The following is a 19,718-nucleotide window of genomic DNA, read 5'->3' as shown; positions in this document are numbered from 1 at the left end:
TTTATCTGGAATGGTAAACGTCCTCGGATGCATTTTAACAAGTTACACAGGCCAATTGACAAAGGTGGGTTAGGTCTCCCCAAGATTTGGTTTTACTATTATGCTTTTGGTCTCAGACATCTGGCGCACTGGTCGCTTCCACCTGAGAGAGCTCCTCCCTGGCTCTTTATTGAACAGGAGGTCCTTGCCCCTCTCTTGCCATTGCAAAGTCTTTCTACCAAGCTGTCCAGAGAAGTAAAGACACATCCTGTTAACAAAAGTTTCTTGTGTGTTCAATTCGGACATTTACGTTGCCATAAGTATTTGTTTAAATCCTAAATTGTGCATTAACAAGTCCCCTTTCTGCTGGACAGAATGGATTGGAAGGGGTGTTACTACGCTGGGTGACCTGTATGAAAATGGAGCATTGAGATCCTTTGAAAATATTATACGGCGGTTTGGGATTCCCAGATCTGAATTCTTCGTGTACTTACAGCTGCGCCATCTACTCTGTACCACGTTTGGTTGTAGTACGCAGCCCCCTAAAGCAGCAGACACTCTTGAGATGGTGCTTGCTGATTTTAGAAAAGGTCATGAAGCTTCAGCGTACTATTCCTGGCTAATTCAGAGTCTAGGGGATGGGGTTTTAACATCTTTTAAGTTATGGGAGAGAGACTTGAATTTAGTACTAGAAGATGGAGAATGGAGTAGGATTTTTAAAAATGTCAAGTCTATGTCTAGGGATGCAAAGGTGCACCTTATTCAATTTAAGATTCTGCATCGTTTTTATTGGACTCCCTCTAGATTGTATAGGCTTGGCCTTAAAGACACACCTAATTGCTGGCAATGCCAGTTGGAGGATGGGGACATAGCCCATGTTTTTTGGTCCTGTATTAAGATTCAAGAGTTTTGGTCGGGAGTTCAGAGTTTTATCTGTGAGTTTAACATATATTGACAAAAGTTGATTCCGTGTGTTCATGTGTTGTGTTAATATTAATTTTGGAATCAAAAATTGTTAATGACAAAAAAAATTAAAAATATTACTCTGTAGTACTCGTATCGGGCCGGTACTGGGGGGTAAATACTTGTACTCATTTCATATTTTTGAGTACGAGTACATTAATATAATGACGTGGTTGCACATGTATGCATTGTGTTTCTAAGACCAGTTTGAAAACATGAAACATTTTAATGTCTTTAAACCATTTAAATCTACAGCATCAGTTTTTTATTTTTTAATCCATATTTACCTGATCAATGTGGATTCTCTCATATGCACGCACTCTCGCGCTCTCTCTCTCTCTCTCTCTCTCTCTCTCTCTCTCCCTCCCTCCCTCCCTCCCTCCCGTGTGTGTGGTGTGAGAGCTCGCATTCCCACGCGCTTGCCAGTCATCCAGGATTTTTTTTTAACGGGTAATAGACCTTTTTCACACTCCGGGTTTTGGAACGCGGAAGCAAACGTTTGCTGGGTAAACTTCGACAGCGGTAAATGGGAGTGAAGGGGAGATCACAGCAAATATTATTTTCACTTGCCAATTTGCTCTAAGACCAAAAGAAAAAATCCACTATTATGTTTGAATGACTTCCAGAACAAGAAAAAAAAAAGAGAGCGGTGGATTAAGACAGTAACATGGAAGAAGATGCCAGATTTACTATCACTCTCTCAGCAGCTGTAATAGAAACCCCCTCGCAGCTGTGGTAATTCATTTTTTTAAACTAATTCCTGGGTAATATAACACAAAGTATAATGTTATATATTTACAGTCAATATTTTAAAAAAAATTATAATATAAAAAAAAAGAAAATGCGAGATTATTGCTGATAAATAAGGTGGAAACGTGTCATCACAGTCCGCCTTCTCTCACTCCACACATTTGTGTTTAGGGGAGCAAAAAAATTAATAAAAAATAAAAAAACGCTATGATCAGACTCGTGCCAGAGATCTTCTATTATAGAGATAACAACCATCGCAGTTCTATCATAGAAGAGAACATAATGGCTAGTAATGGTCAACTAGCCTGTTACGACAGCAAGTCACCATTTACGGATACCATAAAAATCAATGGGGAGAGCCGTAATCTGACACCTACACTGGCAGCCAAAAGTTTGGAATAATGTACAGATTAGGGATGCACCGATCCGATACCTGGATCAGTATCGGCTCCGATACTGAAGCTTTTAGACGGATCAGGTATCGGTCCGACAAGCCCGATCCAAATCCGATACTGTGTGTTAGTCATGTTCGTTACTCTCAAGCTCAAAAAATGACATAAAAGAACCATAAAAACACCATTAAAGCAGTTCATATGACTCGTGCATTTTATTCAAAGCTACTTGAAGATGTGCGATAGCTCTGTGAATCATAAAAGGCTGTGTTTAATAAGTAAATATATAGTATGTGCAGCGCCAGCGCGTTAGTGAATGGTGCTGCTCTGTTGACACAAACTCATGCACAGGCTGGTGATGCGCTCCCGGCTATTTTTAGCCTTCACAGCGGTGCGCAATATTTGAGTGCTACTCAAGAACAGCATCTCAAATGTAGATGCTCAATAGTTCGGTTCACTTATAATATGTATTTAGCGTGAGGGTTTAAAAAGTGCACAATTTAAATATATTACTTTTGTATTTCAAATTTAAAGTCAATAATAATATTAATAATTTATTATTATTATTGTTATTGTGATCATTAGTATTTGTTTACAATTTATAACAATATTTAAGTTGAAAGGGTTCTAAAAAATAAATGTGTGAATGAAAAGTGGACTGATGTCTTATAACTAAACTGAACAAACAAGAGATCTGAATCCTTTAAAGTCCAGATGCAAGTTGAAACATTTTTTGAAAAAAAAAAGAAAAAGAAGACTGAAGACTTGAAGACTGGAATTACTGTTAATTTTGCTGCTACATTATCCAGTATACTAGTTAATAATAAAGTGTTTCTTAATAAGCTATACATTTATGTTGAAATAATGTGAAGTTAGAGGTTTATGTTTCTTTACATATTAAAAAGTACTCCCAATTAGTTCCACACAAAAATGTAAAGATATTCTAAACTGATTATGCAAAATAAAAACAACACTGGTATCGGCTGATACTGAGAATTCCGATTTCAGAATCGGAAGAGAAAAAGTGGTATCGGTGCATTCCTAGTACAGATTTTGCTGTTTCGGAATGAAATTGGTACTTTAATTCACCAAAGTGGCATTTAACTGATCACAAAGTGTAGTCAGGACATTACTGATGTAAAAAACAGCACCATCACTATTTGAAAAAAATTAATTTTTTATCAAATCTAGACAGGCCCCATTTCCAGCAGCCATCACTCCAACACCTTATCCTTGAGTAATCATGCTTAATTACTAATTTGGTACTAGAAAATCACTTGCCATTATATCAAACACAACTGAAAGCTATTTGGTTTGTTAAATGAAGCTTAACATTGTCTTTGTGTTTGTTTTTGAGTTGCCACAGTATGCAATAGACCGTCATGTCTTAAGGTCAATATTAGGTCATAAATGGCAAAAAAAAGAAACAGCTTTCTCTAGAAACTCATCAATCAATCATTGTTTTGAGGAATGAAGGCTATACAATGCTTGAAATTGAAGATTTCATACAAAGGTGTACACTACAGTCTTCAAAGACAAAGGACAACTGGCTCTAACAAGGACAGAAAGAGATGTGGAAGGTCAGATGTAAACTAAACAAGAAGATAAGTACATCAGAGTCTCTAGTTTGAGAAATAGGTGCTTCACATGTCCTCAGCTGACAGCTTCATTGAATTCTACCCGCTCAACACCAGTTTCATGTACAAGAGTAAAGAAAAGTCTCAGGGGTGCAGGCCTTATGGCAAGAATTGCAAAGAAAAAGCCACTTTTGAAACAGAAAAACAAAAAGAAAAGGTTAGAGTGGGCAAAGAAACACAGACATTGGACAACAGATAATTGGAAAAGAGTGTTATGGATCTTAACCATTCATTTTATCATATGAAACTCATAATAATTTACACCAAACTTTATTACTTTGATTATTTAGTGTTAGACATGTTTAAGTTTAGTGGACAGACGGTCAATTCAATTTCCTCACAAAAGCAGTTCATTCAATGTCATGAAGCATCTTCTCCATAGACATTCATTAAAAAAGAACAGCCTTTTGTCTCCTCGCCAGTGCACGCCCATAGAATGTCTATGGGACCGCCGCGTTACGCTATTCTATTCTAACCTTGAAGGCTTACCTTTCAGAAGGGCTCTGCTCGCACCAGACAGTCATTGTTGCCATAAACACCGCAACTCTAAAAATCATGTTACGTGTACAGACCAAGCTGGAAAAAGTGAAGGGAGTTACTGTCTGTCACTTTACTTCAGCTCAATAACAACACAGTATAAAGCAATCGAGCAGAGGTTGAACTCAGGCAGGCTCAACGCAACAAACCGAGAACAATTAATCAATACTAAAGCTACAATGTCCTCTCCGTGAATGTACTGAGGAATATGGATAAAATAACGGTAAAGCATGAATAACGTGTATGTGTTAGCTGGGAAACTTTTAAAGGTAAGCTACAGCATATTAAAATAGCCCTGAATTGTCATTTTAAATTACTGAAAACGTTAATATTGCAATATTAAGATATCAAATGTATATAGAATGGCATACGTTTACAAACACAAAACTAGGGGGTTAACGAGACACCATACGAGGAGCAGAAGTGTGTGTGACGAGCTCTGCGCACTTTGCTGGTGAGATTCGATACACCCAGTTACATACTTGTTCTTTGAGGTAAACATGGCAAAGAAGTCAAAATCCTCGGGCTCTGGAGACATTAAAAGACACTTACGTGCTCAAGCTGAAACCTCTGACGGGCCTGCAGACCGGGGACTCGATTTGGATGGCGCGGCAGGAGAAATTCAGCATCAGCTGTCCAACATGTCTGTGATGCTGAAGAAGGTTGTTGCTGACTTGGAGGATCTCGCTGTAATACATCGATCGATTACGGCGATGGAAACAAAATTATCTGAGTTGGTTACAAGAGTGGCAGATGTTGAGAAACGGATCGATTATCTGGAGTCATCGGAAAGGGAATTATCTGCTAAGCCGCTCGCTACCAAAACAGACGTGGAAAACATTTTGGAAAAACTGGAAGATCTCGAAAATAGGAGCCGAGGAAATAATGTACGGATTGTTGGGATTCCTGAGCATGAAGAAGGCAGAGATGTGGTGAAATTCCTAGAGGAGCTCTTCCCGAGTCTGCTCGACATAACAGGCCATAAGCTGGAAATCGAGCGAGCTCACAGAGTCCCGACTTGCAGATCTGCTGAGGGAAACAGGCCAAATTTCAATCAATTCTGGCCAAATTTTTTTTGATCATCCGATAAAGATCTCGTGTTGCGTGAGGCGAGGAGCAAAGGAAAGCTTTCTTGGAAGAATCTTGAAATCAATGTTTATATGGAGACCAACTGGTCCTTAGTATCTTCTGTGGGTGTGGCTTGGGAGGCACTTAAAGCGGTTCTTAGGGGTTGGATCATACAGTATGCCTCATTCACCAAAAAATCCAAAGCACGAGAACTCGTGGAGTTGGAAGGGAATATTAAAAGTGCAGAGGCAGAGTTGAAGCGCCAAATGTCATCTGATGGCCTCAGAGAATTGACCCTTTTGAGATACAGATATAATACTATTTTGTCGTGGAAAGTGGAGTTTTGGTTATTCCGGGCAAGACGGTCATACTTTGAGTCGGGGGACAAAGCAGGAAAGCTTTTGGCTAGATATATAAAGCATAGAGAGTCTTTTTCAACCATTCCCTCAGTGAAATCTGCTGGTGGTGAAATTTTTACCTCGGCCATTGATAATAATAATGCCTTTAAAGAGTTCTATCTTGATCTTTATAGTTTCACGTCTTCATCTACTGATGAAGATATTAGAAACTTTGTGGAACCATTAGAACTCCCTAAATTGACGACTGAGCAAAACAATTATCTTGATTCTGAGATCACCTAGGGGGAGCTTGACAAGGTAATTAAGGCCCTGCCTACTGGCAAGGCTCCGGGGCCAGATGGCTTTGCCGCTGAATTTTTTTAGATCTTATGCTACAGAACTGGCTCCACTTTTGTTAGAAGTTTATACAGAATCATTAAAGAATGGAAAGCTTCCTCCAACCATGACACAAGCCCGGATCAGTCTGATTCTTAAAAAGGACAAAAGATCCAAGCGAGTGTAAAAGTTACTGTCCAATTTCCCTGATCCAGATATATGTAAAATTTTGTCAAAAATTCTGGCTAACCGATTAAGTTATGATATCTCTTATACATACAGATCAGGTGGGGTTCTTCTGACAACATTAGGCATCTCATCAATATTATGTGGTCAGTGGCGAATGATCAGACTCCGGCCGCGGCCATCTCACTTGACGCCAAAAAGGCGTTTGATATGGTAGAATGGGATTATCTTTTTAAGATTTTGGAAATATATGGGTTCGGAAATACTTTGTACACTCGCACCCTGTAGCGGCGGTACAAACAAATGGATTAATTTCAGATTATTTTACTCTGAATAGGGGCACCCGGCAGGGTTGCCCTCTTTCCCCATTATTGTTCTGTCTTGGCCTGGAACCATTAGCAGCCGCGATAAGAAAGGAGGATGATTTTCCAGGGGTGACGGCGGGAGGTGTGGCGCAAAAGCTTTTACTTTACGCAGATGATATTTTATTATTCGTCTCTGACCCCACTAGAGCTATGCCTTGCCTCCACAGGATTATCAATTCCTTTTCTAATTTTTGGGATACAGAGTTAATTGTTCTAAATCCAGAGGGTTGGCGCCTTTCAATGGCCCAAACAGGGCATTAAGTATTTTATTTATGTGATTTAGTCAGAGTTAATTTTGACACTTTAATAAAATGGTTTGAGTGATTTGAGTAGGTGGGCTTCATTACATTTATCAATGATTGGAAAGGTTAATGTTATTAAAATGAACTGTATTCCAAAATTCAACTACCTATTACAATCTTTCCCTGTTGATGTCCCCCTCTCTTATTTTAAGCAATTTGATAGTATAGCGAAGTCCTTCATTTGGAACAGAAAGCATCCCAGGTTACATTTCACTAAGTTACATAGGCCGGTTGACAAATGTGGGCTAGGCGTACCCAAGATTTTGTTTTATTATTATGCATTCGGTCTCAGACATTTGGCTCATTGGTCACTTCCACCTGAGAGAGCCCCTCCCTGGTTTGGAATTGAACAAAGTTCTTGCCCCTATTTTACTATTACAAAGCCTTTCTATTAAACTAACTGGAGAAGTAAAGTTGCACCCCGTTATCTCGCATTTGTACTCTGTATGGACAAAAGTGTCCAGAGTAATTTATATAACTGATTCTGTATTTTATGTTGTGGTTATTGGTTTTTGTGGATGGAATCAATAAAAATTTTAATAACAAACACAAAACTACTCATATCGGTACTCTGTATGTGCTGATACCCAAAACTAGGTACTTGGTCCTTGTATCAACCTTCAAAAATGGTATCGGTGCACCTCTACAAGTTACACAATAATAATTATATTAGTCTTTATAAATACTGTTAAATAAAACAAATTATATAGTTAACAAAATCTTTAAAAGCACATTGCATTAGTTGTGCATAGATTACCCACAATAATGAGGAAATTGAGTAAGGGGGTGAACATTGTGAGAGTGTGGATTTGTAATCCGGCCACTTGGTAGAAAGGAGAGAAAAAAAGTTGGCCCTTGCCACCTTCAAAGTTGCCCATACCTGCATATATACATGCCAATGGGACCACAATAGACCTTTGCGCTGTGCAAGCTCCGATAAACATAGGCTGAGTTTGGAATGGCATACTGCCATTCTACTCTTACTAGTTCGGCAATAGATATTAAGGGTAGTACGAACTCCGTCATAAGTGCTGCGCGACGCGTATTTAACCCGGAAATTGAATGCAACAGAAAGCAGAAAAGAAAAGCGACAATAACGTGTGCATTTCATTCAGAATTGATCATCCCTATGTCCTATTCCCTTCAAAGACTTTACCATCCACTGTGAGAGCTTTGGAGGGCTTAAAGGTGTGGGGCTCAAATGTCATTTTTATTCAGAACTCACCTTTAAGTCATTTTTTTTTTAGAAATTCTGTTTGAAGCGATCTTACAGCCAGTGTTGCCAACTATTTTCAATGGAAAGTAGCTAAAGCCTGCTCGAAAAGTCGCTAAATGTCACTAGATGACATCATACGCTAATTAGCATATTCGTGACGTCATCGTGTCTCACTTGAATTTTGCAGAGTGTCCGCCCTTTACATGTGTTTGCTTCTCTGTGCTTACCGTACATACTGTAATACCCTATTAATTCCCTATATCTATCAATCACTCAGAGAGTTAGAAGCGACAGAAACTTCTCTTTTCTCTCACACAGCGCTCAGCCATAACAAACCACTATGTGCACATTTACAAAAAAAAACTACGTGCATGTTTACAAAAAACAATACAGATTCGGGATTGGTCCTTGACAACGCTGTTTGCACATGCGCAGCTCATTCACGTCTATGTCAGCTGCCGTGCGGTCAACTGATTGTGCTGCTCCGTCTTCTCGCCTGCTCACCTCTCTCTCTGTCAGTCTCACTGAACAGAGTAGACGCAAAGAGAGGTGTGCCTCCGAGTCCGGGCAGGAAAGCAAGACCACGCGCTCGCGGGGCAGTACTGGCGACTTTCTTCTACGGAAGGTAGCTAAGGTTTGTCCAAAAAGTCACTAGATTTGTCGCTAGGCGCTTTTTTGAATAAAAGTCGCTAAAGAGGTCTGAAAAGTCACTAAATCTAGCGACAAAGTCGCTAAGTTGGCAACACTGCTTACAGCATGGCTACTATGACTATTCTCATTTTGAAGTGCCCTTCTGAGGCTGATTTATCTAGTTTGTAAATGCCTGAAATTTTCATTTTTGGTCAGATCAGAATTCTGTAAATCATTCACACCTGTGACACATTAATGTGCCTCTAATTACTATTGTCCATTGTCTATCTCCCATAGTAACATTCATATCAAACATGTAAGCATTGATCTTTGCAGTAGCAAATGTCTTTCTTTAATAAAACAAGTACAGAAAAAACACTTTTTACACATTTTATCATAAAAAAACAATAAAAGGAGGATAACAGATGCATAATATGGCCATGGTTAGCATGCTAACATTAGTGCCATGTGTACTTGATGTAAACATTACAAATATACTTGGTCTACTGAATATATTTCCATGTTGTTGTGGCTGTTGTGTGGGTATCACTGTAGATGACTTCTTTGAAGCGCTACTATGACACAAAAGGTCAACTGGAAAACATCTACATCACTTTTTTAGATGTCATTCTTTCTTCGGCGATTCAATTGCGTATAGTGTCATGTATACATGGACAGAGAGATGTAGACTGTAGCTCGATAATACAAAAACCTGTGGTAGTACCATACTCAAATCATATTGATTAGTTTTATACTACCTTTATGTGCTTTTTGTAGCTTGAAAGTTGTGATCCCCCTTGACTTGCATTGCATGGAAAAACACACCTCATACATTCTTTAAAAGATCTTTGTTTATGTTCCACAGAAGAAAGTCGTATGGATTTGGAAAGGCATGAGGGTGAGTAAATGAAAGAATTAGCTATAATGTTGGGGTAAACTATTCCTTTAAACACAGCACCTATTTGAAAAGAGACAGCTGTATCTCAATTTGCATAAATGTAAAAATATTAAATAAATAATACAGAGATGAGCAAAGTAATGAGGTTGGGCTGGAAGACTAACTATGAGACGCAGATAAGACAGGATGCCAAATTATTTAAAAAAAGTGTATCCCCTTTTCTCCCCAATTTGGAATGCCCAATTCCCACTACTTAGTAGGTCCTCGTGGTGGCGCGGTTACTCACCTCAATCCGGGTGGCAGAGGACAAGTCTCAGTTGCCTCCGCTTCTGAGACAGTCAATCCGCGCATCTTATTACGTGGCTCATTGTGCATGACACCGCAGAGACTCAGCATGCAGACGCTCATGCTACTCTCTGCGATCCACGCACAACTTACCACGCGCCCCATTGAGAGCAAGAACCACTAATCGGGACCACGAGGAGGTTATCACATCGAGGAGGTTACCCCATGTGACTCTACCCTCCCTAGCAACCAGGCCAATTTGGTTGCTTAGAAGACCTGGCTGGAGTCACTCAGCACACCCTGGATTCGAACTCACGACTCCAGGGGTGGTAGTCAGCGTCAATAATTGTTGAGCTACCCAGGCCCCCAGGATGCCATATTATTAATAATATTATTATAGGATGATTTCACACAAGCAAAAATCCACCAATAATCTACTATATTTGAACTGATATAGCTTTTTGGATTTTATAGCTTGTCCTTCACTATATGCAGAGATGCAGATTCTCCAAATTTCTAACCAGCAGACATATAAATTCATACAAATCTCCTTTTCTATGCATAAGCTACACCATTCGTTCTTATAAATGCCATGCCCTTTATGCAACAGACAGAGAGGCCAAACTGTCACCCAGATGCAAGTCTCTGAGATCACAACCATCCTTTGCATATAAAGAACCGCTCAGGCTCAAACAAACGTGCCCTGGTGTCAACAGGCATCTAATGTAGAATTAAGTGAAATGACTACGGTGCACACCAATGCAAATGCTTTGTAAGTCTATTATCTGAATACAGTTATGCTTCCGATTTAAGTATCAGTTTTCAGATCAGATTAGCCATCTGTTAAACTGGGGGTCTAGACATTAAAGCCACTATGATCTATAAACAAGCTATTTGATGTACTCCTAATACCAAATACATCTTTCGAAAGTAACACTAAGAAAAAAGCCACCAAATACAAGGCTAAATTATGTAGAAGCACTTTCCACATTTAAGTCATGAACAATGAAAATAGGAAACACTGGATATTAGAAACAGCTGACAACAGATTGCTTCATCAAAATAACGGCTGCAGAGATTAATCAATCTGTTTATGCGTTTGCATGCTTGAGTTAACTCAGCTGGATATCATAAATTAACAGTGGCAACAAAATAAACAACAACTTCAATCAGTTTCTGCCTTTAGAACACCAACCGTGTAAGGCTCATGACCACATACAGCAACATATGATCAAATGATGAGGTTTTTTTTTTTTTTTTTTTTAAAGTAAACAGGGTTTTCAAGATGCACCACAAACAGATTCAACTACTATGCACATTAACTCTAAATTTCCAAAATGCCTTATCTTTAATCTGTTTTGACAGGCTGGGGTCTGTTTGGTTGAAAGGGTGTGTCCGTGGTAGTGACAGGTTTGTCTATGTCAGAGGCTGATCCATGTATGTGTCTCAGCAAGCTGAGGCCCATTTCTCCCCCCAAATCCTTCATTACTTTAAGTGACATGGGTCAGCATTTCATACAGCCACTCAGCTCTGACAGAGACATCACTGACCACACACAGAGATTCACCACCCACTCATTAAGAAAACATTCATTGCAATCTTGTGGAACACTGAGTTTGATTTCAAATACACAAAGCGGTTTCTTATTTTGCCGTTATGTAATCTGCTGCTAAATCAGAAGTTAGACATTTTAAAATACCATTGTGTATAAAAATCATGTTAATTAACTCCTAATTACAGCATTATATCAAAACAAAGAAAAAAATGCTATTTAAACAGACCATGACAACCACCCTCCCACCACTCTGCCAGAAATCTCTACATAAATCGTACATCAACACATCAGTTCTCCATGAGGAGTATGAATTAAAGCTCTGCCTGACAAAAACATAACCTTCAACAATTCATTGTTACAGTATATATGCCTGACTACGCAAGATCGATCACTTTTAAAGTTTGACTCAATCCTCTTGTACACCTACTCTACGACTTTTACTACATCTGAAACACTGAATATCTTGAACGCAATTAAAATTTCCTGAAAATATTATTATAAAAAAGGTATTCAGAATAGATGTCGACCGATAGTGGATTTTACCAATACCGATAACTATGTTGGGCAGTACCTGCCGATAACCGATTAATCAACCGACAGTTTTTAAAATTGATACTGAATGAAAAAATAACACTCCAAGTAAAATAGTGTTGAACTTTATTACAAAAATAAACAGTACTGACTGAACCATAAAAATGTATTGTACCTTTTTAAATGAAATATATATTAATATTAATGTATATTAACTAATATTCAAATTTTAAAGTCAGCGGATTTTTAATTTGACGTTGTTTCCTTAGTCCACAAGAGGGCGCAATAAATACATAAACTATTCAGCACCGTTATATTATTGCATAGAACATTCAATAAATAAAATAAATAAAAAGTTTTAGTCGGTCCATATTCTCAAATGTTAAGTCAAAAGTAAAATGAGGGGGGGGGAACGCTTCAATAGACAGTAGTGTTACACTAGACAAACGTCTTTGTTTCCCTTTGTTTTTGTTTATTCAGCGTCTTGTGCAGGAGCACTGTTTTTTAGATAATGTGTCTACTAAAAAAGAACTTTAAAAAGCATACTGAGACAACTGCTTTCTGTTAAAATGTATTTGTTGCGCTGTGTCTAGCCTTTTTTAGCTCAAGAATGTTATCTATCTGAAGTCATCGTATTACAGTGAGGATAAAACATTTTTATTTAAATCAGATGCTTTTCTGATTTGTTTATAAAGCTTGAGGTTAGCTTTAATGTTAGCGTCCTCTCAGCCTTGTCGGCAAACATACTACTGTTCTCTACTAATGCAGCATCTAGTCAACAAATTAATTACTTTATAATGATAAGACAACGTGTACAATAGTGTACTGTATACATAGCTTTTCATTGTTGATATTTTAAATCCGTATCTGAAGTGTTCCGCTCCATGCAGAGTGTAGTCTCACATGTCAAAACAAACACCACAAGGCTGTATAATGACAGCGGACCCTTCCCAGCCGCTCCAGCACCAGACGCAACGGGGAAAAACTATTGGTGTGGATTTTTGCCGGTAACCATTAGTTCCAGAAATATGTTATCGGTGCAGATTAATCGGCAAAACCGATATATCGGTCAACCTCTAATTCAGAAACCTAAAGTCGCATGACATCAGCACAAAACAATTAAGTAGAACACAGTTTAAAAGAAAAAGCTAGTTTACCCTAGAAATGAAAGTTTTAGTTCATATTCAACCCAAAACTGCAATGACCAAGAAAATAATTGAGAAGACATTTTACTACCTCTCATCTCTAGAAGCCAAAGGACCAAAACTTGTCCTGAAACTCAAAAGAAGAGCTGCCACAAAAACTCACAGGGCACAGGACCGATTTTTATGTGTGGGCCCCCTCTCCCCCAGGCCCAAAGAGTAGGCCATCTCATAAAGCAGTGATCCTCGACCTTTTTTTGACACCAAGGCCACGCATTGTCGGAGAAAATAGTCGAAGCCCCCTGGTTGAAAACCACTGCCAAAGACCACATCCACACTAATCTGTTTAGGTTTGAAACCTTCAGTTTCGTCATAGTTTTCAGAAGTATGCAGTTATGTAGAGCATTTTTCGAAGGTCTCTGTTTTCGGTGGAGGAAAATGCTGCTGTTATGTAGATGAGAGGCATAAATGTAGGGAAATTAATGGGTTTACCAACAAATGTATTAGTGTGGATGTGGCCATAGAGGACACACCCAGCTGACAAAGAAATGTGATGAGCAGGGTGCATGACATCAACTAATAACCATGATTTGTAATGTCATTAGTTATTATGTAACATAAACCTACAAAAACTTTTGAAAATATGACTGGAAGTTGACACAAATTTCTTAAAGTTTCACGCTGTGATGCACGTTTGTCATCCCTTACAAACATCACAGCATGGCAACTACTGTTTCTGCCAAAATACCAGTTACAACACTGTTACAAAAATAAAACTGTATAAATGTATAATATATGAACAATATAAATGTTAAGGTATTTGCCACGGATGTCACAAAAAAAAAAAAAAAAAAAATATTAACAAAGATTCTGAAAGTTGACACTTCTTGAAAGAGATCCCATATTAAAGGAATATTCTGGATTCAATACTAGTTATACTCAAACAATAGTTTTTGTGTTGTAATGTTGATTACCACTGAAATGTATTTTGACTCGTCCCTGGGTTAAATTGAGGCACTTAAAATGAAAGTGAATGGGGCCAATCCGTAAACGTTAAAATACACACTGTTTCAAAAGTACAGCCACAAGACATAAACAATATGATGCATTAAGATGAATTTAGTGTGATTAAGTCACTTACTAACCTTATCTGAGTAAAGTTATATCCAGTTTTACAACTTCGTTGCCACTGGGGCGGTGTAAATCGCAAGTTTCCTCAATATTCGATATTACATTAATTATCTTGGCCAGCGGTTCAATATTTGCCGATACCACAAAGTCTGCCACGATGCGATTTCGATTCGATTCAGGGACCTACAATTTGTAATTTCTTATCTCACAAACACAACCAAAATATAATTTGAACTTTTTATTGAGCTCTCTGATAGTCTGACCGATAGTCATTCGGTGTTAAAGTACATTCTTTCCCTCATCAGTTCTGTTCAGAATGTCAGAGCTGTCTTGCATTTTGAAATGGTTGTATTGCTTCATAGCGTTTTAAAATAGAAAATTCTCATGTAGAAATCAAATAAGAGCCCCACTGCGCTATCCTGTCACCGGAGCTAGCATTTCAAGGGAAGCCCGGTTGACGCGTGTGCACAGGTAGAGCAGAGCTCCAATCACTCCTATCGTTGGATCACTACATCTCTAGTTGCCATGGAAAATGTAACACATCAGACCATATAAACAACAATTTAAACAACATTACAAAAAAGCTTTTTTTCCTAAAGAAATTAATTGCAGATTTAAGCATAAGTATATAATCATGATGACTCAAGTCATATCAGTAACCTTATAAAAGCTGTTTTATTCTACATGGAGAGGGTCCCCTCATGGGGGCTGTCATGTTATGATCACATGACCAGATAAACACTACTCCCTTAAACTCAGTAACCGTCCTGTTATTGAACACTTTCTCTCGTGGATTAAATTAATCATGGCTGGCTGTGAATCTTGATTTTCTACAGTGGCATCTTTAACTGAAAATTATTGCGTTTGAATGATGCTGCATACACCCTCCTAAGTGTCAGACGACAAGAACAAAAACTTAGTGCACCTTTAAGAAAAGGAGGGACAAGTCGAAATTAATTTAAAAAAAATTGTGGTAATCAATATTGTGCCACAAATGCTGCAGATTGATTTTAACTTGTATTAAAACAGTAATATTCCTTAAAGATTTAATCATATTGTAACTAAGGTATTTTGGCGGAAATGATGAACACCAAGGTGCGTTTATTTAAGCCCCACACGTCCTTGTTGCCCTTACCTTCAATGGCAATGACATGCTCTCGGATCTGATTCTGCAGCAGTGGATCCTCCACCCGCTCGACCAGCTCGTAGATGGAGTAGATGTTCGGATGGACGGACTCGAACCTCTGGATCTCAGATCTGATCGCGGCTGAGTTCGCCAGGTGTTGCTGATAATTCATGTTTGCTATATATCATCAAATGCAACCCGATATGCAATTATCTAATGAGTGTTTTCAGAAGATTTAAGAATACTGATATGCTGCAAATACGCAAACATAGGAGTGAAATCAGATGCCCACATGTGGTCTGTTCTCAACTGAGAATATTTTGCTCAAAAGCAATAAAAAAAAATTCCAAATGCAGGGTATATCCAGCGAGATAATATATAACCACAGGTGTTAATGAAATGAAATTATGAAAACGATTCACCCGTCTTGAATTAATCCAGGAGCCACCTTACACATGAAGCGAGACTAACAAACAACTAGCAGTGGCTTTCATATCAGTGCATGTAATAATTGTGTATGCGTTTTAGAGCAGAATTCCGGGCGCTGAAGAGAGATCTGTAGCTGTCCAGATCTGAAATCCCAGAAGACCCATACAGTCATAAGCCCCATATCCTTAGTAAAACAGCACAACACACAGAAACCCCCCAAAATTACCACGCATTTTCATTACTGGCTATAAAAGGCAAGAGAAGGCCATCTCATGTCTACAATCCGAGGTTAGAAAAGTCCACATGGTCACGTCCGGTTCTGTTTCATACACACTGTCCAGTCTCCGCAGCGAGAGCGGTGAAATAAAGATAAATAATTAAAAATAAACTCTGAAAGGCAGCGACAAACTACCGTTCGCGCAATCGAGCTGGCCACGGTAGGTCCGCTGCTTTCAAGCGCAGTCAACTGTTGTTCACTTCGGCTCGTGCTGACATAACAACAGCCACGAAACTACTTTCTGCGGTCTCGATGTAAAACCACAAAACCATAGATGTAGGTCAACCCCAACGTTATACAATCGCTTGGGAGGTTTAAGGATATCTCTCTTGTTTTATCCACAAAGATGGGTGCATTCCCTTTCCTCCCGCACCGAGGTCCGTCCCGTCTGTATCCTCTCTAAACATCAATGCGCCTGCTCCTTCCCTTGGACGTTTCCTACTGGAAAAACGTCGGCTTGCTTCGGTGCACTCGTCCTAGTCATGGCTGCGCGGGTTCTGCGCAGTCTGTTGTTTAAAAAAACGCACTTGATACAGTTTGCCACAACCGTGATGGAGGCGCTATGGGACTCACTTATTTTACCATGAACACATGTTGTCCGATTAGGGCACAGTGGGCCCCCTAAATATACACCATAGAAATGAATGCTGCTGGTCACAGTTTGGTGACCCGTACACATACACACACACACACACACACACACACACACACACACACAGATTTGACCTCAGAGTCATATGTGATCCAAGTGATCCAGCCCATGCATACCTTAAAGTGAGCCGGGGTTGCTCAATTTTGGAAAGCTCAGGGGCCGCAAAGCAGAATCACTATAGCTTCGAGGACCATGCTCTTACTTTTTATCGTATTTTTAGCATATTAAAGGAATATTCCATGTTCAATACAAGTTAAGCTCAAATGACAGCATTTGTGGCACAATGTTGATTAACACTAATTAGACTCGTCCCTCCTTTTCTAAAAAAGCAAAATTCGGGAAGTGAATGGGGCAAATTGTTGCAGGGTTTAAAGGCAGAAATGTGAAGCTTATAACTTTATAAAAGCACTTACACTAAATCTTCTGTTAAAACTGAGCTGTAAATTTGTTTAAACTGTCATTTCTACAGTCATTTTAGGGTTTGTTGATATTACATCATCATGGCAACAAAGTTGTAAAATTGTCTATTCACAGTTTTCCTGAGCAACCACTGGGAGGCGCCATGATGATTCTCATTGCCTGTTTTCTATTTCTGGTCTCGAGATGCAAAGTACAAACTGCCAAAACGAGCGATTTAGAGGAGAACAACAACCATTTAAGTGTTACTTGGAGTAAAATTTATTTCAGGCTCGACTTGTGCAGTTGTTGGCTTTCATAACAACTCAGAATAATTAATGATATCAACATAACTAACCCCGGACCATCGCTTCATGTCATCTACACACACAGGTGAGGAACTGCCTATAAAAATACGGTCATCTCGACTGTGAAGTATCAGCGTATTTTTTGACAATTTTTACAAATGTAATACCTTAAACATAACAGTAAATTACATGCTAAGAATATACGCCAATGCGAGTGAAAACAGTCGAACGGAAATTGAAAACAGTCGAATCGTGGAACACTTCCGTGTTCAGGAAAAAGATGGAGATGTGTCCCAGATGACACACTATACACTATGCACTTGTAAAATATACTATGCACACAGCCATGTAGTGTATGAATTTTCAAAGTGTAGTACCATCCCAAATGGAACACTTAATTGTCTTTACTACACAGAAGCGTTCAGTGTTTAACAGCTGACGGAAGTGACGTTTCAAACGCACGTGATATGTTGCCGCTAGATTTAGCGCGTTAGCCAACCTCAATTCAACACTTGTATGTCAAACAAAGTACATATTCACACAGTGTGGGGTGATAGTAAAGCATTCAACTCACATTTTTAAAGTGCTGTATCCACTGAGGTTTCGCTAGCTGCTACATTCTTTATTATTTACAACTGTTTTGTCAGATCAGAAGTGCAGCCAGGTAACTCCACCCCTTCCGCTTTCTACAGCAAGCCGCGTGCACTGAGTGTATGAAGTGTCCAACATTCAGGGTTGGGGAGTAACAGAATACATGTAACGGGATTAAGTATTTATAATACAAAATATAAGTAACTGTATTCCAGTACAGTTACAATTTAAATCATTGGTAATTAGAATACAGTTACATTCAAAAAGTATTTTGATTACTGAAGAGATTGCATTGCATTTTATTGTCATTTGTTTCATTTAGTCCTTTCAGATGGAAAACATTTATACATATAAATGATGCGATCCAAAGTGCATTTAAACAGCAGTGAAACACTTTCTTATGATGTGTTACATTCACATGAGCAGACAGAGAATTCAGTTTGAAGTAAGTTTGGAGCAGAAGAAATAGAAATAAACCTTGTGTAAATTGTTAGCTTTACGCTAAGCTAAAATGCAGTTTCTAGCCATTTTACATGCACGTTACCTGGCACAATCATATTTTTTTATCAAGAAAATTCACGTTGGATTATAATTTCTTTTTTTCCACTAAGACCTTTGATATTAGGGCAAAAAATCATGTTCTTGATAATATTTTTTTAATTGTTTTCCTGTAAAAATATCTAAAAATCCTTAAAACAAAATCAATTTGATTTATCTTGTTTTAGAAACAACACTGCATAAGATATTTAGGTTTTTCAGAGAATGTATTTTTAACGTGTATTTTGTCTTACTGTACTGGCAGAGTTACAATTGAAAAATCTACCAGTGCTGAAGAAGTAATTCAAAGTATTTTGAATACGTTACTGACCTTGAGTAATCTAACGGAATACGTTGCAAATTACATTTTATAGCATGTATTCTGTAGTGGAATACATTTTAAAAATAACCCTCCCAACCCTGCCAACATTCCACACTCTGTTTTGATTGTTGAAAAAGTGCATCATCCGGGTACTTAAAGTACACTTCTTTTTGCTGCATTTTCAGTGTAAACGTACTACTCGCACTACTAACACATATACACATATTGTTTATGTCTTATGGTTATACTTTTGAAATAGTGAGTATTTTAACCTTTATGGATTGACCCCATTCACTTCCATTGTAAGTGCCTCACTGGAACCCAGATTTTTGCTTTTTTAAAGAAAAGGAGGGGCAAGTAAAAATTAATTTATGTGGTAATCAACAGTATGCCACAAATGCTGTCATTGAGCTTAACTTGTATTGAACCTGGAAGATTAGTTTAATTAGGCAAGTACATTATGTGTATGCTAAACATGCCATTTCAGCACATGAAAGGAATATTCCAGGTTACAATTTAAGTTCAATCAACAGCATTTGTGGCATCCCTTACAAAAATCGAGAGTTCTGGCAAACTTTCTGCAAACTTGCAGCAAATTTGCCACAAATTAGCCACTTATTATTTTCACATACAAATGAGCATTGTGACAAACTCTTCATTGTCACTAAAGGTTTTTTCTTGGCTCACCACTACCGGTGAAGAGCTGCAAACTTCTGGCTAATACTGTATTTGCGGCAAATCCCAAGCTCATTTGCACATAAAAATAATGAGTGGAAAATTTGCAGCAAGTTTGCAGTAAGTTTGTCAAAACTCTAGATTTTTGTAAGGGATTGTAACAG

The 19,718-nt window shown here is 38.4% G+C and overlaps 1 protein-coding gene across 3 annotated transcripts in view; it reads right to left on the bottom strand.

Annotated features, from left to right (window-relative positions):
• The window catches only part of agap1 (ArfGAP with GTPase domain, ankyrin repeat and PH domain 1), a 281,989-nt gene extending 265,541 nt beyond the window's left edge, over positions 1-16,448 (bottom strand). For all 3 annotated transcript variants that reach the window (XM_051705997.1, XM_051705998.1, XM_051705999.1), the window contains exon 1: positions 15,377-16,448. In XM_051705997.1, coding sequence (XP_051561957.1) covers positions 15,377-15,539 — 163 coding nt within the window. In that variant the 5' untranslated portion in view covers positions 15,540-16,448. The remainder of the gene's footprint in view (positions 1-15,376) is intronic.
• Positions 16,449-19,718: the final 3,270 nt, after the last annotated feature.

Source organism: Myxocyprinus asiaticus, chromosome 9 (assembly GCF_019703515.2).
Source record: "Myxocyprinus asiaticus isolate MX2 ecotype Aquarium Trade chromosome 9, UBuf_Myxa_2, whole genome shotgun sequence".
In the NCBI taxonomy this organism is placed as follows: Eukaryota; Metazoa; Chordata; class Actinopteri; order Cypriniformes; family Catostomidae; genus Myxocyprinus; species Myxocyprinus asiaticus.
This window is presented reverse-complemented; position numbering and strand designations above follow the sequence as displayed.